Genomic DNA, 24162 nt, shown 5'->3' with positions numbered 1-24162 from the left:
AAGGAAGGTGTCTTAGTGTGGGCTCGCGTGGGTACATATGTCATTTCGCATGGCATGTCCACGGTGGCCGTCCAACGTGGCCTGCCACGTCTACAAATTTGGCAAAAATATAAGAAATTTTCTCTCTCCTATGGCAAATATGTTAAGGCATTGGTAAATACGGTAAGACATTTGTAAAACTGGCATTTGAATATTGGCACTTCGTAAGGATGGCAAAAAAAATTAAATATCCGCCAAACTCTCGATACATTTCTACATGGGCCCAACCGAGCCCATGGGCCATGCTCTCCTCGCGCTCATCGCTAGCTCGCCACCACCTCACGACCTCACCGCCACCATCTCCGGCGCACCACCAAACCCGAGCGCTTCCTTCGCCGTACCCCACCCATCGGCGATGTGGCGCGCCGGTCACGCGCTGCAGGGCACCACCGCTTCCTGTTGATCGCAGTCGTAGCCCACCAAATGACAAATTCCAGTAAGCCCCTTAACGAAGCTTGGCGGCCGATCAGGAGTCTCACGTCTCCCCACCACCGCCTCCGAATGCCGGAATGGCTCCAACCCTCGTTGCTGCCACCTTGCACGATGAGGGCTACGTGCGGAAACTGGCGCAGCTCTTCGGATCCGCCTCCTACTTGGTACTGACAGAGGTAACAATAACGCCCTTGCTCTTGCTTTTGCATTGCTAGATCTCAGGACAGTTGTGTTACCTTGGGAGTAGGGAATGAGCACGCACAATTTCATAGCCCTGGCATGATGATAATGCGCGGGCATATCGCCAATTTTGATGAAATTCCAACCTGTGGGAAGGATAATTAGTAAAACCTTACTGAGGTTTGATTGCTTAACTGCCCTGCGGTCTGCATGATGATGCTTTTCTAATATTTCAGCCGCATTCTGAACCATGAACTGGTAAAGTAGAACACCTTACTGAGGTTTGCAGGGACTTAGAGGAGTAACACACAATATTGAAGGATGGAGAGAAATTATAGTAACAGCTTTTCTAGGCAACCTCAACAATTGAACCATGACACTGGAAATTAAATTCCATGTGATATGTTTCGAATTAAGTTATTACACAGCAAAGACTAACAAAGGCACCCTCATGTGACCTGATACAGTGGAATGATCCAAATACAGTGTATGCTACGTCTAAGGATTACTATGTTTAGTTGTTCACACGTGAAATCAAGCGTAACTCCTGACTCCTGACCATGCTTGCTAAATCAAGGTACTCCATGTTTTAAACTTTCACAAAAAAAAGTCCTCCATGTTTTATAACATATGATGGTTTTCAGACTAGATATACGGCTTAGGTGGTATATGTAGATTCTGCAACCTTCCTGTCAGCATGTTTACCACCTTTGTCATTGATGGACGGTTTTTGGGGTTCCACTGCATGCACCAGAGTGCCACAATGGCCATCTGCTTCACCTTTTCTTTCTCCTCTTTTGTAATTTCCCTATTAAGTACCAGGTCTTGCCCAGCGACAACTCTCTCGTAGATCCACTGTGGGAGGTAAAACTCGTTTTGGTTCTCAATACCTGGGTCTGAGTTTCTTCTTCCGCTCAACATCTCTAACACCAGCATGCCGAAACTGTAAACATCTGACTTGTATGATATCCCACCAAAATTCCGAGAATATATCTCCGGGGCAATATAGCCCATTGTGCCTCTTGCTGCAGTCAAGGTAACAATGCTTTGGTCCCTTGCACACAGCTTAGCAAGGCCAAAATCCGAAATTTTTGGATTGAAGCTGTAGTCTAGCAAGATGTTGTGAGGTTTGATGTCAAAATGGAGGATGCGCTGGTTGCATCCTTGATGTAGGTACTCCATTCCTCTAGCAATGCCTTTAGCAATCTCTAGCATTTTCTGAGGTACTAGAAGCTCTTGGGAAATACTGGAATCATGCAAGAATATATATCTCTCCAATGACTCGTTAGGCATGAATTCGTAAATAAGCGCGCGTCTTGTTCCTTCAGAGCAAAATCCCAGGAGGCGGACAATATTTGCATGGTGAATTTGCCCAATGGTTGCTACTTCGTTGATGAAATCTTCTCCCTCGCCTGTAGAGTTCTCTAACATCTTGACCGCCACTGGTACACCATTTGGTAGCTGTCCTTTGTAAACACTTCCAAATCCACCCTGGCCTACTTTTTCCTTGAACCGTCTTGCTATCTTCTTAACTTCAGAGAAAGTGTACCTTGTGGGTTTGGAGGTGCCATATGTCTTGAGAAACATTTCAACTTTCAAATGTATTGCTTCATTATATCTTTTCTTCAGTAAAAGATAGAGTGCCGTGGTCACCAGAACAATGAAGGTGGCTACCGATGTTGTAGCTGAATTAAAAGAAAATAAATGAGCAAACCGCACAATGAAAAGAATAGCTATGTCCCATGGTCAAATTACTTGGTTGGAAAATAATATAGTGGTTATTATTGTACGTTATAGCATAAAATTTGGGGTGTAGCAACAAAAAATTCAATCAGAAAGGTAAATTTTCAGTGGCAGCGTTACCTGCAATGAGTTTGACATTCGAACCTGCAGGTATGAAGAGTGAAAATTAGTCTTCCCGTGATTTGTTTTTACAAGAAAAATTAAAGCATTTCTAAAATGCTGCCTGCAACAGTGCACCTTTGCAGCTCTCACTGAATGGAGGTTCGTAACCTTTTGCAGTATCTATTGCAAGATTTTGACAATTCCTTTTTATAATCTAGTAAAAAATATATACTATAGAAGTTTTTTACATAATAATGACATTATTTTCACCAATATGGATTTTTCACTTGCACATGCAGGTATATGGTATAAGAACTATTACTCCATCAGACACAAACTTCCATGATTAAGTCACTAACCAATTTACTGATGATTGCAGTTGTCCTTATACAAATGTATCTTATTTCTGTTTACCTGTTTCGACCATTACCATTATAATTCAACATTATCATCTGTTGCCTTGGATGACTCTATAGCCTTATTGTGCTTCCAGAAGCTAGCCATTGGGCATTGGATGTCTCTAGTCTCTATAGAATCTACATTTACTGTAAGCTACCACAAAGATCTACAACGGAACGCTAGCTAGTGATAGAGAAGAACCGATTGGACTTATTTGCAGTTGAATTTTGTAAAATAGTTTATCTGTATGCAAAAATCTGTATATTGTAGGTTAACGTGACTCAAAGTTCCTTTACAACATAAGATAGAAAAACAAGGAGCGTTAACATGATCTTACTACGCAGAAACAGAAGGCTCACAGTATAATTTTGTAAAACTATTCAGCCGTTAGTGGAAATCTTGTGGGAAGTGTGAGGGCGTTTGATAAAGTAGAGATTCTAAGGCTAATACATGCTAAATGAAGATGCAGTTTGCTACAACTTAAAATGGAACACCACGACAGTATGGGATCTGGGCTAGGAAAACAATACCGTGATGCTGGCAGAATGCTTGTCCATGGTCTGAACTGAATCCACAATGTCGCCCTTCCTGTTCACACCTTTGACAAATGCTGGTAATGCTGTTGAGGCTCCAATTCAATGGTGTTTCGCCCAAGTCGATTGCTCCTTTTGCCCTATCTTTGAAGAGTAGCTTGCCAAAGAATGTCCTAAACTTTGGACCATTTTTATCATAAGTGTAGGGTATTGGGATGGATTTTGCGACCACCACACACCCTAAGGGAAGAGTAGACATATCTGTTCGAGATAGCACCAGATACCAGAACTGGCTTGCGTTGTTACTGAGGCTTAGGCAAGAGCTTGGGCCAACTATACCTTCTTGATTTGTTGCTATAGAATCAATTGAGCAACCTACTAGTACTGAATCATCAGAACCCCACTGAATAGGTCTATACACATCAGTAGATTGATTTATTGAGATGAGCTTCTGAAGCGGGCAGCTTGATGATGAGTACACGAGTGGGATGACGTTCATGACAAGATGCCTGTAATATATTGCAGTCACTTTGCAGGAACCAAGAATTGGGTGATCTAGGATTGTGTCATGGCCAGAGCATGACAACTGCATCCCAGGTGCGCCACATGATCGAGGGTGGGTTGAAAGCCGAAACGGGAACCTGATCTCCGGCCCATGATGTTTGCTGCATCTATGTGATGGACAAGTTTTGGGGAAGTCTTCTTCTTCCCATGATTTGGCAGCAGAGGATGCATAGTTCAGAAGTGAAAGCAGCAGCGCTGAGAGAAGAAATTTATGCAAATCCATGGAGTGTATTTGGGGATGGAGGTGGGCGAAGAGAAGGTTTGCAAGTGATTCAGAATGAGCACATGTTTGCTTTAACCTCTTGGACGGATGGATGCCGTCCTTATCATGATAGCTGCTTGCTGGAATTCCTGCTGCCAATGGAACTTCAATTGCTGGGATAGTGATGGGGTTTCTGAAAACCAGTGATAATTTATTTGTTGTCACATCATACGAAAACTATTCTTATCAGTTACTTGGTATTGATGCATTCTTGACTAATATTTTCCATAGTCAAAGCACTACATGAGAGCTTTGAATTCTGATGGGTTTGTGATAGATGAGTAATTGGCGATGATTCTTTACGGCCATTGGGGGGAACTTACTGCCGTGTTTCAGTGGCTGAAGAGTTGGTTCGGCACCTGCGCAACCACGACAGCAGTGCACAACAAAAACTGGTGGTTAAGACCATGACGGCAGCGTGCCAGCGTGTAGCTAGAATGAAGCAATTTCTGCAGCTCTTACATCTAACCCCTTCAACCTGGTGATTTGGTACTGGAATCTTTGTGCATCTATCTGCACAAACTGGTGATTTGGTACAGTAGGAGCCACAGAATGTTGAAGAAGGGTCCATCGGCCTGGCTGGAAGCTGCTGATGAGACGATAGAGGACCTATGGCGAGGATTAGCTTGATTGTTGCTATATGTGATGGTCTGGTCACTACTGCCTAGCAGCCTAGGGGATGGATGGCATGTGAAAGTTAGAAGACGACATCAGCAAATGGGGTGAACCGTTGCAGTCTAGTCTAGCCGTCCAGGCCACGCAAAATGGGCCCAGGTCACAATTGCACCTCTCGAGTCAAGATGCGTGAGTATGACCCATTTGAGCACTTTGCAAGATATATGATTTTTCTTGCAAGTTAATGTATCTTTGTCTTATTATTATTAATGCCCTCCTATGGGTAAAATAAAAAAGGGAGCCAGCCTCCAAATCAGTTACTCCCTCCATTCTAAATTATAAGTCTTTTTAGTTTTCTAGACATATAGATTCTAAAAAATGTTCAGGGTTGGATAGTAATATGATTTTCCAAGTTTGAATTCCAATAAGGTTTGTTGATAGCTGAGTGACTGGTGTGGAGTATTACAATTTAAAAAGGGAAACTGATGCCGGGTTACGGTGGTTGTATTCCGTTGTGTGTAGTGCATCTTAATTAGTTCGCAGGAAACGACCAGACACCACAGAAGTGCTTGAAAAATCTACTGAGGAAGGTCACGTACTCCGATATTAAATATATGGTGTTATGGACAGCTTAATTAGTTTAAATCATATCATATATTTAAAACCGGAGTATTTTTCTTACAGATTTTTTAAATTGCGTATTTTATACCACTATTATTAATGAATTATTTCTTCTTGCTGGTGGCCTGATGCCTGCCTTGTTCTGGTTCTGTAGCCTACGGAAAATTCATATCATGCCACTAAGGATGCACTTTCTTTTATCATGCCCACTAAGGATGCATTTTAAGGATGCACTTTTTTATCATGCCCACTAAGGATGTATTTTTTTGGGGACCACACCAAGTGCGTTATTTTCTATTAAGGAGTAAAACTTACAGAACAGGTGGATTGAAGGTAGTTTAGCTGGTAAAATTTCTTATGGTAGAATTTGCATATCCGGGTTCGAGTTATTAACTTGGTACGGGTTCTTACATTTTTCTAAAACTATTCTGGTAGTGGTAGATAGCGTGCCCGCTCACGGTGAGGCGTATATGCTAACTTGTCAATCTCGAGATCTGCTGGTTCAGATTCTTACAGATGCTTGTATAAGGGAGAGTGTGCATGCATGCATGTAAGCATCTGCATCTGTGCTATATTTCGTAAACACACACACAACACAATTCAATATCCAAGTAAAAAATTATATTATACCTCAATGAACGGTTAAACTTGTTCCTCTTCGGTCCCATCAAAGGGGCCATGCATACTAAAAAAGAGAAATGGAAAAGAAAAACTACCAAGTCAAAAGTCAGTGGCATCACAATCATGTAGTGCTATTCGATCCCATCAAAGGACCCACGCGGACAAAAAAGAGAAACGGAAAAGAAAGACTACCAAATTAAAAGTCAGTGGCATCACAATCATGTAATGCCAGTATATGCAGTTTTCTCGCACAAATAGTGATTGATTGCTCCCCCTGCTACTACCCTTGAGTAGTGACTTTGGTAGCTACTCAGTCATCTTTGCCCCCGTTCGTTGGCTTGCCGTTCTATGTAGCGCGAACCTTCCTGCCATGGGGATGTCTGCTTCATCTTATTGCTTTACTACTTCCCTGCGAGCCTTCTCTGTATTATTATCTGTGTTTGCTGTTCTTGTTGCAGATGTAGGGGGACGGCATCATGTTCTCTGTCCTCCTTTCTCCTGCGGTGGTTTTAGCAACGTATCGTATCCCTTCCGTCGGCAAGGTGATCCACATGGGTGTGGTGTTCAATCGTACGAGCTGGTTTGCACAGAGACCAGCGCTACGATCCGCATCGGCAGTGGAACATACAACGTGCTAAGCATCAACTACACTCTTTCTCACTTCTGGGTTGTTGACACCAACTTGGGCATGCAAAACAGTTGCCCCCTTCCGCGGTGGGATTACAGAGATTATTATTATTACTACGATGGCAACTCACATCGCAGCATTGACCTGGCCCCCCTCATTGATTGGTGGGCTATCTTTGTGAATTGTTCGCAGGAAATAAAGTACAGTGGTTCATCGGTCAAATGCCTGAGCACAGCAGATTCTTTCATCTATGTGTCAATAAGACCTTCCGACTCTGTCCAAGCTGAATATTTTGCGCCCTCATGCGGTTTCCTGGCTATGACTCCTTGGGGTGGTCCAGAAATGCTGGTGTCTAGGAATGCAAGCTATCTAGATGTTAATGCTTTTGAGGGATTAAGCTATCTAGATGTTATTAAGGTCATGAGGGAAGGATTTGCTCTTCGATTTCCTTTTACGACTGGTGAGAACATCAGAGAGTGCCTCGCATGGTCGAATCGGTGAGTATCTGATCATTACTCGAAGGGTAAAGGCGTTATTTGGTTCGTCCCAATGTAATTCCTTAATTTCTATGCTATGGCATGGTCTTGCAGTGACTTCCTTAACGAGGGCACCAAGTATCGGACTGTGGACATTCTTACAGTTGACTTTGATTTCTGGCTCTGCGTTGCTGAGCAATTTATATCAGCTAATCGTGTGACATCTGTTCTCCTCGGCATCATCTGTGAAATATTAGCGGCTGCTATGTTTGTTCTCAATTTTATTCATGGTACTCACTTCAGATCTCCATACATCATCGTCTTAGCTGCATCATTGTATTATTGAATTAACACATTCTCGCCAAAGCATTTCTTTTTTATATACACAACCTTGGTTTCTCTGCAGTTCTTCGCAGGTACATATTGGTGCCTCTGGCAGTGTTTGCCTTCCTTGCCCATAGGTACTGGAAAACAAGAATAACCGTCAATGCAGTCGAGAGGTTTCTACGAATGCAGCAAATGCTTGTAACAACGAGATACGCCTACACAGACATCATTGCGGTCACAGGCCATTTCAGAGAGAAGCTCGGCCAAGGAGGCTATGGCTCCGTATACAAGGGCGTGCTGCTGCCAGGCAGCGTTCCCATTGCTGTCAAGATGCTAGGCAGCTCCAGCTGCAACGGAGAAGACTTCATCAGCGAGGTCGCCACCATTGGCAAGATCCACCATGTTAATGTGGTGCGCCTCGTCGGGTTCTGCTCCGAGGAAACGGCCAGGGCACTCATCTACGAGTTCATGCCCCGGGGATCTCTCGACAGGTACATCTTCTCGTCGGAGAAGAGCTTCTCGTGGGACAAGCTCAATGAGATTGCACTAGGCATCGCTAGAGGCATCAACTACCTGCACCAGGGGTGTGACATGCAGATCGTACACTTCGACATCAAGCCGCACAACATCCTTCTCGACAGCAACTTCATCCCGAAAGTTGCTGACTTTGGGCTCGCCAAGCTGTTCCCAAGGGATAACAGCTTCGTGCCACTGAGCGCCATGCGGGGAACGATCGGCTACATAGCTCCGGAGATGGTGTCACGGAGCTTCGGCGCCATATCCAGCAAGTCCGACGTGTACAGCTTCGGGATGCTGCTACTGGAGATGGCCGGAGGGCGCAGGAACGCTGACCCGGACGCCGGGAGCTCCAGCCAGGCGTACTACCCATCGCTGGTGTATGGCCAGCTGACTGGGGAGCAGGTTGGGGAGATCAGTGAAGATGTCGACATGCACGAGCTGGAGAAGAAGCTGTGCGTCGTTGGGCTCTGGTGCATCCAGATGAAGCCTCGTGATCGGCCGACGATGAGCGAGGTCATAGAGATGCTCGAAGGGGATGCGGACGCTCTGCAAATGCCCCCGAGGCCGTTCTTCTGTGACGAGGAGATGCTTCCTGAAGTGGCTTCGTACTCTCTGTCCTCCGAACTGAATGTGATAGAGGAGGAGGATGAGTGAAATACTTTGTTTCTGTATGTGTGTCTTAAATGTATGGAGACAGAAGTCTGTCCGTTTGTAGATTGTCATACTAAGCTCATGGTTGTCAGTGTGTGATGCAGTGATTGTGTGGTTTCCTAAAAAGACCTCTGAGAACACGTTGTTTTCTCTTGCCTCAGGAGTATATGGCAGCTATGCATAATCCACACATATTTATGCCAGCACTATCATGTAATGCTTTATCATTCCCCTGTATTATCTTCCTGAGGCAAGAGTTGCCGGTCTTCACCATGTACTACTCTTAATAAGAAACATATTGCATCAGAATTTGAGTTCCAAAGTTCCAATTTAGCACTTCACTAAATTCCTAAAACTAGTTGACATGGTCTCTGCACCCTTCCATATGTGTGTACTACTCCTCTCTGCACATTCCAGTAAGGTGTTCATCTTGTCCTTTACACGGGTCAGGAACTCAGGATGCGCAGTCGAAATGCCCTGTATCATGCGAGGCGGCAGTTAAACAATCAGGACTTGTTGATCAGGTCATGCGAGTTCTGAAACGTAAGCGAATTCATTGGGAAGAATTCTGACTGCAATTGAACACACAGTGCTCGAGCTACTGTCGAACGTGTAGCTACAGGCGTCTAGGCACACGGATGAGGAGCACCGAGTCAGTGGTGGGTTCGCAAGTGTAGGCACCATCCCTATTATTGCTGCACTTCTTTTCCTGATTGAACACCACGCGCGTGTGGCCACAGCCTCCCGGCGGCAGGTGGAATGAAAATTAGTATGTGACCCAACGAGCACGGCATATGTGAAAGCTACTATTTAGATGCAGCCTGCAGCCACGTGGAGTCAGCTCAGCCTTAGTTGCTTTGACTGACCAGTGATGGCCTCAACTATGGGCCAAGACGTCTCATTCCAAGACATAACCTTGCCATCGTGACGTCGTCGTCATTATAGGTGGATTCTTTTTCTATAATTTGGCTACTGGACATTCTTGTAATCCAGCTAGATTACCAAATGTTTTAGGACGTACTTGGATGGATGCCAAAATATGAGCATGTCCAAAATATGGGCAATACCAAAACGTGGGAGCCCATCTTATTTTTACCAAAATCTTGGCAAGTTTAGAATAGCACTTGGTTACATGGGCTACTTTTTTGGCCTTCAACCAAACGAGTGCCAAAACTTATGAGCTTGCCTACATTTTGATACGGCATATGTGAAAGCTACTATTCAGATGCAGCCACGTGGAGTCAGCTCAGCCTTAGTTGCTTTGACTGACCAGTGATGGCCTCAACTATGGGCCAAGACGTCTCATTCCAAGACATAATCTTGCGATCGTGACGTCGTCGGTTATTATAGGTGGATTCTTTTTCTATGACTTGGCTATTGGACATTCTTGTAATCTGGATTACAAATGTTTTAGGACGTACTTGGATGGATGCCAAAATTTGAGCATGTCCAAATATGGGCAATACTAAAACGTGGGAGCCCATCTTTCTTTTACCAAAATCTTGGCAAGTTTAGAATAGCACTTTGGTTAGGTGGGCTACTTTTTTGGCCTTCAACCAAACGAGTGCCAAAAATTATGAGCTTATCTACATTTTGATACGGCATATTTTGGAAGCGAGCCAATCAAGACCTTAGTGACAAGGATATGCATGCCATGCTTATCCTATGGAGAAAGGCGAGAAATTTAAGAAAATTATTGGCGAGGCGAGCATCTCCAGGCTCATGTGGTTAAGGCTGTGTGTGTCTATTTGATATGGAGATATAGAGAAGTATGATGGATGTCGGATAAACTTTTTTATGTTTGCGAACTGCATGTTATAGAGAGAGGGTATTTTCATTCAGTTATGCTGCTGCAGGTAACACTGTCATGTCATATGGTCCCTGGACGAACCCTTGGAAGAAGCACTGGAGTTCAGTTTTAGGGCTTATCTGTATCTTCATATTGGTGGTCTGGAGACTGCCTTCACTTGGAATGGGATTGGCCCAACCAACTTGCAAGTCACAGGCAGGGGGCTATACAATTATCAGGGCAAGGCATGGAATCAGATCATTGATCAATAGATTCAGAAACAGTATGCAATCTCTATCATTGCCCGTCCTCTAGTATTTATCCCCCTGCTTTGCTACCTTTCTCTAATGCCGATTCTCTCATAAAGTAACCGAACTTGAGTGACTATTGTACGCATCGGTTGTTATTTTTTTTATACTTACATTGGTTGTTACTGACTGATCCATGGAGACAACTGCGGCTAACAGTCACATTTTACATTTGTAGATACCTGACCTTTGTTGTGAATATCGTCAACCCTTGTACTTCACAAATCGAGAAATATTCACTTTCAGGCAGGAAATGTGCTTGTTGTTCGTGATTAAAATAGATTTTTTCCGACTTTGCGGATTCATTCATACAGGTGAACGAACAAACTCATCTGATGGTTAGCCGAAAGCATCATGACATGTGGATACATTCTGCAGCATTTCTGAACTTTCCATTGCCCCAGTGGCCAGTGCGCATTCGCAGCACACGTACATCCACGGGTTCTGAGCCATGCACGGCATGGTGAAGCTTCGTCGGCTAACCATGCACTTCCACCTTCCAGGTCTGAGCCATGCACAGCATGGTGAAGCTTCGTCGGCGTGCTGGTTCTTCAGTCCTTCTCCGTTGAGCGGCGGCTGCCCCCACCAGCAGCGCCAGCCGACGAGCTTGCTGCTTGCCGTGCGCTTCCCCCAATAGCACGCGCGCGGGCTGATTATTCGGTTTGGTTTTGGTCAAAAAAATGCAGCCCACTCACTATTTAAGGGAAGCCGAGCCCAACTCAAATATGGAGCATCGCAAGCCCATACTCTTGCGGGGAACCATCCCCTTCCGCACAGGCGTCCCGGCGGCTCCGGTGCCCCGGCCGTGGCGGCGATGGCGGGCGCTACTCGCAGTCAGGTGCAATTGCGAGGGAGCGCGTCCTAGAAGCAGAGGAAGGAGGGCCGCAGACAGGTCGGCCCAGCTTCCCTGCCTACCACCGCCTCCTCCGGCTTCGACATCGCTCCAACGCCTCCGCCACCCACCGCGGCCATCGCTAATCTTGTCCGAGCTCCATGCCCCCGCCACCATCCCTATCCGGCCGCCATCTCTTACCGCTCCGGCGGGCGGCGCCCCCGCAGCCCCGCCTCACCTCCGTCTCGACCGACCCCACCGCCGGTCCGGCAGCTTCCGGCGATCCTCTCTAGGTTCGGCAACCCCGAACCCTAATCCAGGCGGCGCGAGGTCGCCAGAGCGACAGTAGGCCGCTGGTGGGCCTTCTGATTGCGGCGATCTAGACGGCCTTCTCAACGTTTGCACGTTGTCTATCCTCACTGGACACCGCCATAGGGCCCATGTCGGGTGCCTCATCCAATCCAACGCGGCCTTTTGGACGCCTTCCTTAACAACAAAAGACAACAAACAAAGGCTTTCCTAGCGTTGTATTTCTTGTGCATATCGATATTATGCACATCCAGCTTCGTAAAGTGAAGTTGTAAAATGTAGGTATTGGAGGAAAGGCCGGATCTCCAGGGTCGAGGCTCGATCCACTATAACCAGAACCAGTGGTCTCTGGCAGGCAAGATTTGTCATTTAGATAGAGATCAATAGTAGCAGTATGGCCGTTGGATAACTTCATGTTTGCCAATTGCATAGAGATGGTTTTTTTTCATTCAGTGCTGCAGCAGTCTCTGTCATGCATACCCGACGCATGCTACGCCATTTTGATCTTGATCTGCACAGATGATCATCACAATGCATTGCGTCCCCACGTAGCCCTAAACACATCTGTTTGTTGAAGTTGTAAGCATCGAGCTTGTTGACCGCGAGAAACAGCCTGGATCCTCTTGATATGCTGTTTGACCATAAGCTCACTTTAACTTTTTTTTTTATCAAAGTAACACGGTCCTCGTGAGAGGCCTACCCTCTACGGGCTGAGCTTTGGTGGACTGCTTCCCCAGTCAACCGTGTACTAGTGCCTCAAGGCCCAATCGTTATTATTGCAAGGAGGCCCAGCCCATTGCCTACCTCAACTATAGAGAGCCTCAGCCCAAACTGTCGCGGGGAGACCAACCGTCCATCCCCATCTCCTTCTTCTCCCAAGTCCCGTTGCACACGCATCCTGGCGGTGCCGGTGCTCCGACTGAGGCGGCGACGGCGGTGATCTGGACAATCTGCTCTCCTTGCATGTGCCACCGCTGTGCTGTTCCGCTGGAGGATCTCTGCTTCTCGTCCTCTCAGGCGCCCCCGGTACAAAGTCGGTCCTCACCGACCACCACCATAGGGGAAGGAGGCCGCCCTGCGGGGCGCCTCATCCATCGCCGCATCCCTTCTCTGCATTAATTTAGGTGAGTGTCTCTTGCCTTCTGGTTGCTCACTCTGGATGGCTTGTGCAATGAGGTGGTAGTTAATTCGTTGTGCAGTTGCATAGAGTCACTCGATACTGATAATCAAGGTTTGTAGTGGAGATAAATCCCCACAACAGCAAGGCCGTAACACTTTCGCGATACACGGAAAAGTAGTCCACGGCTACGACAGGAAACTTAATTTCAGTAGAAAATCCATGGCTGGAAACACTTTGGAGAATATGCGATACCATCCACTTATGTACTAGTAGTGCTTTTTTTCCTCTCTTTCCACTTCAGCATTTTGGAGATAAAAAAAAACCCAACTCCCAATTTGCTTTGAGCCTGTTCACTATTAGCATTTTGATTATAACTTTCAGAAAAAGAAAACTGCTAGAACAGATTTGTGTTACAATGGGAAACCAAACAAAAGAATTATAGTAACTTGGGAAAAAATAAAACTGATAATGGCTTTTCCTAGATACACATATCTGTGTCTAAACTAGGCTACTAACTTCTCACAGTTACCCCCATTTCACCTGGGGCCTGATAAATGTGAGGCTTGAGGTGGATCTGAGGAACCTATATTTTCAGCAATACCAAACATTGTTTTACTTGTTGCGACAAAGTTATGATCAATTTTGCTTTCTGCGTTCATGTGACCTTCCAAGACTTTGATCACCTCAGACATTTGAGGCCTTCTTTTAGAATCAATTTGTAAACACCACATTGCAAGCCTCATCATCTCCAATACTTCTTGCTTTTGTACTTGCATATCACTACTGTACTTGTCAATCAAATCTTCTAACTCGTCACTCTTCACCTTTTCCTCCAGAAGGGTAATAAGATGGATGCTTTCTTCAGACCGTGAAGTGTCAAGATTCTTTCTACCGCTGATGATTTCCATGACCACAACGCCAAAGCTATATACATCGGCTTTTTCAGTGATTTGGGATGTCAACCACTCAGGAGCTAAATATTCAGGTGTGCCTCTCATTCTTGTAATCACTTGGCTCTTATCCTGAGCAATGAGCTTACTTAATCCGAAATCAGAAATTTTAGCATTGAAGTTTTCATCTAAGAGGATGTTTTGTGGTTTGACGTCCAAGTGAGCAATCCTCTTCATGCACTCCTCATGTAGATAACATAGACCCTTAGCAATGTCTTTTAGGATCAGGTTTTGGCCCAAGATCAGGATCAGGTTTTGTCTTTTAAAGATTCGAGAGATGTTTCAATTCGTCAAACTCTGAACATTTTCGCCTTCTATTTACGGTCTGAATTTAGGATATTTAATTTTTTGCCATCCTTACAGAGTGCCGGCATTCAAATGCCAGCTTTACAAATACTCTAACATATCTGCCACGGGAGAGAGAAGGATTCTTATATCTTTACCAAATTTGCAGACGTGGCAAGCCAGCGTCGGGTGGCCAGCTTGGATAGATCATGCGAAATGACCTATTTGCCCCAGCCAGCCAGTCTACTTCCTCCCAACTCCCTCTCTCTATGAGAACGGGATCCCACTTGTCATCCCTAATCTCCCTCCCTCCCATCTACTTTGGGTAGCTCGCACGTCGCACGGACCGCAATGAGCTCCTCGCCGCCGTGGCACCATATCCTACCCATCTTCGCCGGCCGCGGGTGGTCGTGGTCGTCGTCCGAGGCAGAGGTGGTGGACCAGGAGGAGAGCAAGCGGTCCCGCGACTCGTAGAACACCACCTCCTCCCCACCGCCAGCGCTCATCTCAGCACCTGCATTGACCGCTTCCGCCCGGGGGCGGATCGAATGGACACGACAAATATGTTACGCGGGGAATCACCCGGTCAGCACATGTCAACGATGCGACGGCGAGGACCAGTGGCGGCGGCGTCAGATCCACCATGAGCACGAGGCCCGCGACCAGTTCATGGTCAGATGGGCCAATAGCGATGGATCTTGCCCCGTGCCGCGGGCCTACCTCCGCTCTCTGCTGTGTCTGCGGGTATTAGTCCCTTGATGCCGTTGGAGTGTAGGTAGAGCCCCTGGAAGGGAGCTCGACGACCGCAGGTGCCAGGCTGCCGGAGAGCCCGGGGTCCTGTAGTGAGACGGTCTTGACGCGGTCGCAGGTGACAATAACAAAGGAACCGCCGGAGGGGGAGCGGGTTCTAGAACCCAAGACCCGCCCGGCAGGGTCATGTGACCGCCAGAGCGCCGCGAGCGCACGGCCGTTCTCCTTGTTGCACGCCGACACGACGAGGATAGAGAGGAGCAGGAGCAGGTTCAGGAGAGGGGATGGTAAAACCGAAGAGCGATGCCGACAACGGAAGAGGGAGCTTTGAAGCGGCTGCGGCTTCTTAAGAAACTTCAGCAGATGGGGGGACGGAGGTTAGGGATGACGAGTGGGACATAGCTGTCATAGGAAAGGAAGGTGTCTTTGTGTGGGCTCGCGTGGGTACATATGTCATTTCGCATGGCATGTCCACGGTGGCCATCCGACGTGGCCTGCCACGTCTACAAATTTGGCAAAAATATAAGAATTTTACTCTCTCCTATGGCAAATATATTAAGGCATTTGTAAATATGGTTAAGACATTTGTAAAATTGGCATTTGAATATTGGCACTTCATAAGGATGGCAAAAAAAATTAAATATCCACCAAACTCTTGATACATTTCTACATGGGCCCAACCGAGCCCAAGGGCCATGCTCTCCTCGCGCTCATCGCCAGCTCGCCACCACCTCGCGACCTCACCGCCACCATCTCCGGCGCACCACCAAACCCGAGCGCTTCCTTCGCCGTGCCCCACCCACCGGCTCTGCGGCGCGCCGGTCACGCGCTGCAGGGCGCCACCGCTTCCCGTTGATCGCAGTCGTAGCCTACTGAATGACAAATTCCAGTAAGCCCCTTACCGAAGCTTGGCGGCCGATTAGGAGTCTCACGTCTTCCCACCACCGCCTCCGAATGCCGGCATGGCTCCGACCCTTGTTGCTGCCACCTTGCGCTCCGATGAGGGCTACGTGCGGAAACTGGCATGGCTCTCCGGATCTGCCTCCTACTTGGTACTGACAGAGGTAACAATAACGCCCTTGCTCTTGCTTTTGCATTGCTAGATCTCAGGACAGTTGTTTTACCTTGGGAGTAGGGAATGAGCACGCACAATTTCATAGCCCCGGCATGATGATAATGCGCGGGCATATTGCCAATTTCGATGAAATTCCAACCTGTGGGAAGGATAATTAGTAAAACCTTACTGAGGTTTGATTGCTTAACTGCCCTGCGGTTTGCATGATGATGCTTTTCTAATATTTCGGCTGCATTCTGAACCATGAACTGGTAAAGTAGAACACCTTACTGAGATTTGCAGGGACTTAGAGGAGTAACACACAATATTGAAGGGTGGAGAGAAATTATAGTAACAGCTTTTCTAGGCAACCTCAACAATTGAACCATGACACTGGAAATCAAATTCCATGTGATATGTTTCGAATTAAGTTATTACACAGCAAAGACTAACAAAGGCACCCTCATGTGACCTGATACAGTGGAATGATCCAAATACAGTGTATGCTACGTCTAAGCATTACTATGTTTAGCTGTTCACACGTGAAATCAAGCGTAACTCCTGACTCCTGACCATGCTTGCTAAATCAAGGTACTCCATGTTTTAAACTTTCACGAAAAAATGTCCTCCATGTTTTATGGCATATGATGGCTTTCAGACCAGATATACGGCTTAGGTGGTATATGTAGATTCTGCAACCTTCCTGTCAGCATGTTTACCACCTTTGTCATTGATGGACGGTTTTTGGGGTTCCACTGAATGCACCAGAGTGCCACAATGGCCATCTGCTTCACCTTTTCTTTCTCCTCTTTTGTAATTTCCCTATTAAGTACCAGGTCTTGCCCAGCGATTACTCTCTCGTAGATCCACTGTGGGAGGTAAACCTCATTTTGGTTCTCAATACCTGGGTCTGAGTTTCTTCTTCCGCTCAACATCTCTAACACCAGCATGCCGAAACTGTAAACATCTGACTTGTATGATATCCCACCAAAATTCCGAGAATATATCTCCGGGGCAATATAGCCCATTGTGCCTCTTGCTGCAGTCAAGGTAACAATGCTTTGGTCCCTTGCACACATCTTAGCAAGGCCAAAATCCGAAATTTTTGGATTGAAGCTGTAGTCTAGCAAGATGTTGTGAGGTTTGATGTCAAAATGGAGGATGCGCTGGTTGCATCCTTGATGTAGGTACTCCATTCCTCTAGCAATGCCTTTAGCAATCTGTAGCATTTTGTGAGGTACTAGAAGCTCTTGGAAAATACTGGAATCCTGCAAGAATATATATCTCTCCAATGACTCGTTAGGCATGAATTCGTAAATAAGCGCGCGTCTTGTTCCTTCAGAGCAAAATCCCAGGAGGCGGACAATATTTGCATGGTGAATTTGCCCAATGGTTGCTACTTCGTTGATGAAATCTTCTCCCTCGCCTGTAGAGTTCTCTAACATCTTGACCGCCACTGGTACACCATTTGGTAGCTGTCCTTTGTAAACACTTCCAAATCCACCCTGGCCTACTTTTTCCTTGAACCGTCTTGCTATCTTCTTAACTTCAGAGAAAGTGTACCTTGTGGGTTTGGAGGTGCCATATGTCTTGAGAAACATTTCAACTTTCAAATGTATTGCTTCATTATATCTTTTCTTCAGTAAAAGATAGAGTGCAGTGGTCACGACAACAATATAGAGTGCAGTGGTCACCAGAACAATGAAGGTGGCTACCCATGTTGTAACTGAATTAAAAGAAAATAAATGAGCAAACCGCACAATGAAAAGGAATAGCTATGTCCCATGGTCAAATTACTTGGTTGGAAAATAATATAGTGGTTATTATTGAACATTATAGCATAAAATTTGGGGTGTAGCAACAAAAAATTCAATCAGAAAGGTAAATTTTCAGTGGCAGCGTTACCTGCAATGAGTTTGACATTCGAACCTGCAGGTATGAAGAGTGAAAATTAGTTTTCCCCTGATTTGTTTTTACAAGAAAAATTAAAGCATTTCTAAAATGCTGCCTGCAACAGTGCACCTTTGCAGCTCTCACTGAATGGAGGTTCGTAACCTTTTGCAGTATCTATTGCAAGATTTTGACAATTCCTTTTTATAATCTAGTAAAAAATATATACTATAGAAGTTTTTTACATAATAATGACATTATTTTCACCAATATGGATTTTTCACTTGCACATGCAGGTATATGGTATAAGAACTATTACTCCATCAGACACAAACTTCCATGATTAAGTCACTAACCAATTTACTGATGATTGCAGTTGTCCTTATACAAATGTATCTTATTTCTGTTTACCTATTTCGACCATTACCATTATAATTCAACATTATCATCTGTTGCCTTGGATGACACTGTAGCCTTATTGTGCTTCCAGAAGCTAGCCATTGGGCATTGGATGTCTCTAGTCTCTATAGAATCTACATTTACTGTAAGCTACCACAAAGATCTACAACGGAACACTAGCTAGTGACAGAGAAGAACCGATTGGACTTATTTGCAGTTGAATTTTGTAAAATAGTTTATCTGTATGCAAAAATATGTATATTGTAGGTTAACGTTTTGCAAAGTTCCTTTACAACATAAGATAGAAAAACAAGGAGCGTTAACATGATCTTACTGCGCAGAAACAGAAGGCTCACAGTATAATTTTGTAAAACTATTCAGCCGTTAGTGGAAATCTTGTGGGAAGTGTGAGGGCGTTTGATAAAGTAGAGATTCTAAGGCTAATAAATGCTAAATGAAGATGCAGTTTGCTACAAGTTAAAATGGAACACCACGACAGTATGGGATCTGGGCTAGGAAAACAATACCGTGATGCTGGCAGAATGCTTGTCCATGGTCTGAACTGAATCCACAATGTCGCCCTTCCTGTTCACACCTTTGACAAATGCTGGTAATGCTGCTGAGGCTCCAATTCAATGGTGTTTCGCCTAAGTCGATTGCTCCTTTTGCCCTATCTTTGAAGAGTGGCTTGCCAAAGAATGTCTGAAACTTTTGTGGACCATTTTTATCATAAGTGTAGGGTATTGGGATGGATTTTGCGACCACCTCACACCCTAAGGGAAGAGTAGACATATCTGTTTGAGATAGCACCAGATACCAGAACTGGCTTGCGTTGTTACTGAGGCTTAGGCAAGAGCTTGGGCCAACTATACCTTCTTGATTTGTTGCTATAGAATCAATTGAGCAACCTACTAGTACTGAATCATCAGAACCCCGCTGAATAGGTCTATACACATCAGTAGATTGATTTGTTGAGATGAGCTTCTGAAGCGGGCAGCTTGATGATGAGTACACGAGTGGGATGACGTTCATGACAAGATGCTTGTAATATATTGCAGTCACTTTGCAGGAACCAAGAATTGGGTGATCTAGGATTGTGTGATGGCCAGAGCATGACAACTGCATCCCAGGTGCGCCACATGATCGAGGGTGGGTTGAAAGCCGAAACGGGAACCTGATCTCTGGCCCATGATGTTTGTTGCATCTATGTGATGGACAAGTTTTGAGGAAGTCTTCTTCCTCCCATGATTTGGCAGCAGAGGATGCATAGTTCAGAAGTGAAAGCAGCAGCGCTGAGAGAAGAAATTTATGCAAATCCATGGAGTGTATTTGGGGATGGAGGTGGGCGAAGAGAAGGTTTGCAAGTGATTCAGAATGAGCGCATGTTTGCTTTAACCTCTTGGACGGTTGGATGCCGTCCTTATCATGATAGCTGCTTGCTGGAATTCCTGCTGCCAATGGAACTTCAATTGCTGGGATAGTGATGGGGTTTCTGAAAACCAGTGATAATTTATTTGTTGTCACATCATACAAAAACTATTCTTATCAGTTACTTGGTATTGATGCATTCTTGACTAATATTTTCCATAGTCAAAGCACTACATGAGAGCTTTGAATTCTGATGGGTTTGTGATAGATGAGTAATTGGCGATGATTCTTTACGGCCATTGGGGGGAACTTACTGCCGTGTTTCAGTGGCTGAAGAGTTGGTTCGGCACCTGCACAACCACGACAGCAGTGCACAACAAAAACTGGTGGTTAAGACCATGACGGCAGCGTGCCAGCGTGTAGCTAGAATGAAGCAATTTCTGCAGCTCTTACATCTAACCCCTTCAACCTGGTGATTTGGTACTGGAATCTTGGCGCATCTATCTGCACAAACTGGTGATTTGGTACAGTAGGAGCCACAGAATGTTGAAGAAGGGTCCATCGGCCCGGCTGGAAGCTGCTGATGAGATGATGGAGGACCTATGGCGAGGATTAGCTTGATTGTTGCTCTATGTGATGGTCTGGTCACTACTGCCTAGCAGCCTATGGGATTGATGGCATGTGAAAGTTAGAAGACGACATCAGCAAATGGGGGTGAACCGGTGCAGTCTAGTCTAGCCGTCCAGGCCACGCAAAATGGGCCCAGGTCACAATTGCACCTCCCGAGTCAAGATGCGTGAGTATGATCCATTTGAGCAAGATGCATGATTTTCTTGCAAGTTAATGTATCTTTGTCTTATTATTATTAATGCTCTCCTATGGGTAAAATAAAAAATGGAGTCTGCCTCCAAATCAGTTACTCCCTCCATTCTAAATTATAAATTTTTTTAGTTTTCTAGACACATATATTTTACTATACATCTATCTAGATATACACTATTATTTAAATACATAGTGAATATTATGTATATAGAAAAGACAAAACGACTTACAATTCAAAATAGGAGAAGTAATTAAGACCTTCCTAATAAACATTTCTGAATTGCGTATGTTATACCACTATTATTAATGAATTATTTCTTCTTTGCTGGTGGCCTGATGCCTGCCTTGTTCTCTGGTTCTGTAGCCTACGGAAAATTCGTATCATGCCACTAAGGATGCACTTTTTTTATCATGCCCACTAAGGATGCATTTTAAGGATGCACTTTTTTATCATGCCCATTAAGGATGCATTTTTTTCGAGAACACACCAAGTGCGTTATTTTCTATTAAGGAGTAAAACTTACAGAACAGGTTGGATTGAAGGTAGTTTAGCTGGTAAAATTTCTTATGGTAGAATTTGCATATCCGGGTTCGAGTTATTAACTTGGTACGGGTTCTTACATTTTTCTAAAACTATTCTGGTAGTGGTAGATAGCGTGCCCGCTCACGGTGAGGCGTATATGCTAACTTGTCAATCTTGAGATCTGCTGGTTCAGATTCTTACAGATGCTTGTATAAGGGAGAGTGTGCATGCATGCATGTAAGCATCTGCATCTGTGCTATATTTCGTAAACACACACACAACACAATTCAATATCCAAGTAAAAAATTATATTATACCTCAATGAACGGTTAAACTTGTTCCTCTTCGGTCCCATCAAAGGGGCCATGCATACTAAAAAGGAGAAATGGAAAAGAAAAACTACCAAGTCAAAAGTCAGTGGCATCACAATCATGTAGTGCTATTCGATCCCATCAAAGGACCCACGCGGACAAAAAAGAGAAACGGAAAAGAAAGACTACCAAATTAAAAGTCAGTGGCATCACAATCATGTAATGCCAGTATATGCAGTTTTCTCGCACAAATAGTGATTGATTGCTCCCCCTGCTACTACCCTTGAGTAGTGACTTTATAGCTACTCAGTCATCTTTGCCCCCGTTCGTTGGCTTGCCGTTCTATGTAGCGCGAACCTTCCTGCCATGGCGATGTCTGCTTCATCTCATTGCTCTACTACTTCCCTGCGAGCCTTCTCTGTATTATTATCTGTGTTTGCTGCTCTTGTTGCAGATGTAGGGGGACGGCATCATGTTCTCTGTCCTCCTTTCTCCTGCGGTGGTTTTAGCAACGTATCGTATCCCTTCCGTCGGCAAGGTGATCCACATGGGTGTGGTGTTCAATCGTACGAGCTGGTTTGCACAGAGACCAGCGCTACGATCCGCATCGGCAGTGGAACATACAACGTGCTTAGCATCAACTACACTCTTTCTCACTTCTGGGTTGTTGACAGTTTGACACCAACTTGGGCATGCAAAACAGTTGCCCCCTTCCGCGGTGGGATTACAGAGATGATTATTATTACTACCATGGCAACTCACATCGCAGCATTGAGCTGGCCCGCCTCAGTTATTGGTGGGCTATCTTTATGAATTGTTCGCAGGAAATAATAAAGTACAATGGTTCATCGGTCAAATGCCTGAGCACAGCAGATTCTTTCATCTATGTGTCAATAAGACCTTTCTACTCTGCCACAGCTGATTATTTTGCGCCGTCATGCGGTTTCCTGGCTGTGACTCCTTTGGGTGGTCCAGAAATGCTGCCTAGGAATGCAAGCTTTCTAGATGTTATTAATGCTTTTGAGGGATTAAACTATCTAGATGTTACTAAGGTCATGAGGGAAGGATTTGCTCTTCGATTTCCTTTTACGACTGGTGAGAACATCAGAGAGTGCGTCGCATGGTCGAAGAGGTGAGTATCTGATCATTACTCGAAGGGTAAAGGCGTTATTTGGTTCGTCCCAATGTAATTCCTTAATTTCTATGCTATGGCATGGTCTTGCAGTGACTTCCTTAACGAGGGCACCAAGTATCGGACTGTGGACATTCTTACAGTTGACTTTGATTTCTGGCTCTGCGTTGCTGAGCAATTTATATCAGCTAATCGTGTGACATCTGTTCTCCTCGGCATCATCTGTGAAATATTAGCGGCTGCTATGTTTGTTCTCAATTTTATTCATGGTACTCACTTCAGATCTCCATACATCATCGTCTTAGCTGCATCATTGTATTATTGAATTAACACATTCTCGCCAAAGCATTTCTTTTTTATATACACAACCTTGGTTTCTCTGCAGTTCTTCGCAGGTACATATTGGTGCCTCTGGCAGTGTTTGCCTTCCTTGCCCATAGGTACTGGAAAACAAGAATAACCGTCAATGCAGTCGAGAGGTTTCTACGAATGCAGCAAATGCTTGTAACAACGAGATACGCCTACACAGACATCATTGCGGTCACAGGCCATTTCAGAGAGAAGCTCGGCCAAGGAGGCTATGGCTCCGTATACAAGGGCGTGCTGCTGCCAGGCGGCGTTCCCATTGCTGTCAAGATGCTAGGCAGCTCCAGCTGCAACGGAGAAGACTTCATCAGCGAGGTCGCCACCATTGGCAAGATCCACCATGTTAATGTGGTGCGCCTCGTCGGGTTCTGCTCCGAGGAAACGGCCAGGGCACTCATCTACGAGTTCATGCCCCGGGGATCTCTCGACAGGTACATCTTCTCGTCGGAGAAGAGCTTCTCGTGGGACAAGCTCAATGAGATTGCCCTAGGCATCGCTAGAGGCATCAACTACCTGCACCAGGGGTGTGACATGCAGATCGTACACTTCGACATCAAGCCGCACAACATCCTTCTCGACAGCAACTTCATCCCGAAAGTTGCTGACTTTGGGCTCGCCAAGCTGTTCCCAAGGGATAACAGCTTCGTGCCACTGAGCGCCATGCGGGGAACGATCGGCTACATAGCTCCGGAGATGGTGTCACGGAGCTTCGGCGCCATATCCAGCAAGTCCGACGTGTACAGCTTCGGGATGCTGCTACTGGAGATGGCCGGAGGGCGCAGGAACGCTGACCCGGACGCCGGGAGCTCCAGCCAGGCGTACTACCCATCGCTGGTGTATGGCCAGCTGACTGGGGAGCAGGTTGGGGAGATCAGTGAAGATGTCGACATGCACGAGCTGGAGAAAAAGCTGTGCGTCGTTGGGCTCTGGTGCATCCAGATGAAGCCTCGTGATCGGCCGACGATGAGCGAGGTCATAGAGATGCTCGAAGGGGATGCGGACGCTCTGCAAATGCCCCCGAGGCCGTTCTTCTGTGACGAGGAGATGCTTCCTGAAGTGGCTTCGTACTCTCTGTCCTCCGAACTGAATGTGATAGAGGAGGAGGATGAGTGAAATACTTTGTTTCTGTATGTGTGTCTTAAATGTATGGAGACAGAAGTCTGTCCGTTTGTAGATTGTCATACTAAGCTCATGGTTGTCAGTGTGTGATACAGTGATTGTGTGGTTTCCTAAAAAGACCTC

The 24162-nt window shown here is 45.6% G+C and overlaps 2 protein-coding genes and 1 pseudogene across 6 annotated transcripts; 2 read left to right on the top strand and 1 right to left on the bottom strand.

Moving 5' to 3' along the window:
- Nucleotides 1–981: 981 nt before the first annotated feature.
- LOC112893037 (rust resistance kinase Lr10-like) lies at nt 982–19773 on the bottom strand. 4 transcript variants are annotated; one of them, XM_025960182.1, is made up of 5 exons: nt 19271–19773; nt 18926–19171; nt 18015–18038; nt 17339–17835; nt 13457–14248 (listed from the first exon to the last, which is right to left on the bottom strand). In XM_025960182.1, exons 1-5 carry the CDS (start codon nt 19716–19718, stop codon nt 13607–13609), a joined length of 1857 nt encoding a protein of 618 aa, XP_025815967.1. In that variant the 5' UTR covers nt 19719–19773; the 3' UTR covers nt 13457–13606. The 4 variants fall into 4 exon arrangements, with proteins under 4 accessions (XP_025815965.1, XP_025815966.1, XP_025815967.1 ...); XM_025960180.1 differs by lacking the exon at nt 13457–14248 and adding an exon at nt 982–2269 and having other exon boundaries at nt 17742–17835; nt 18926–19769; XM_025960181.1 differs by lacking the exons at nt 13457–14248; nt 17339–17835; nt 18015–18038; nt 18926–19171; nt 19271–19773 and adding exons at nt 982–2336; nt 2515–2538; nt 3426–4267.
- On the top strand, nt 6392–8915 carry LOC112893036 (rust resistance kinase Lr10-like). 2 transcript variants are annotated; one of them, XM_025960178.1, is made up of 4 exons: nt 6643–6825; nt 6932–7236; nt 7330–7505; nt 7622–8915. In XM_025960178.1, exons 2-4 carry the CDS (start codon nt 7058–7060, stop codon nt 8713–8715), a joined length of 1449 nt encoding a protein of 482 aa, XP_025815963.1. In that variant the 5' UTR covers nt 6643–6825; nt 6932–7057; the 3' UTR covers nt 8716–8915. The 2 variants fall into 2 exon arrangements, with proteins under 2 accessions (XP_025815962.1, XP_025815963.1); XM_025960177.1 differs by having other exon boundaries at nt 6392–7236.
- Nucleotides 19774–21712: 1939 nt separating the features above from the next.
- On the top strand, nt 21713–24162 carry LOC112893035 (annotated as a pseudogene).

This window comes from Panicum hallii, chromosome 5 (genome assembly GCF_002211085.1).
Source record: "Panicum hallii strain FIL2 chromosome 5, PHallii_v3.1, whole genome shotgun sequence".
Classification (NCBI taxonomy): domain Eukaryota; kingdom Viridiplantae; phylum Streptophyta; class Magnoliopsida; order Poales; family Poaceae; genus Panicum; species Panicum hallii.
Note: the sequence above shows the minus strand (reverse complement) of the source record. Positions and strands in the feature narration are given on the sequence as shown.

What these genes read in the sequence shown, in the direction of transcription:
- LOC112893036 (XM_025960177.1), top strand. Translation starts at nt 6,482, where the DNA reads ATGGGGATGTCTGCTTCATCTTATTGCTTTACTACTTCCCTGCGAGCC. An exon ending in TGCCTCGCATGGTCGAATCG is followed by an intron (nt 7,237 to 7,329) that starts GTGAGTATCTGA and finishes ATGGTCTTGCAG; the next exon opens with TGACTTCCTTAACGAGGGCA. An exon ending in TGTTCTCAATTTTATTCATG is followed by an intron (nt 7,506 to 7,621) that starts GTACTCACTTCA and finishes GTTTCTCTGCAG; the next exon opens with TTCTTCGCAGGTACATATTG.
- LOC112893037 (XM_025960179.1), bottom strand. Translation starts at nt 19,718, where the DNA reads ATGGATTTGCATAAATTTCTTCTCTCAGCGCTGCTGCTTTCACTTCTG. An exon ending in AGCATTCTGCCAGCATCACG is followed by an intron (nt 18,039 to 18,925) that starts GTATTGTTTTCC and finishes TCATACCTGCAG; the next exon opens with GTTCGAATGTCAAACTCATT. An exon ending in GAATGTCAAACTCATTGCAG is followed by an intron (nt 17,836 to 18,014) that starts GTAACGCTGCCA and finishes CTTTTAATTCAG; the next exon opens with TTACAACATGGGTAGCCACC.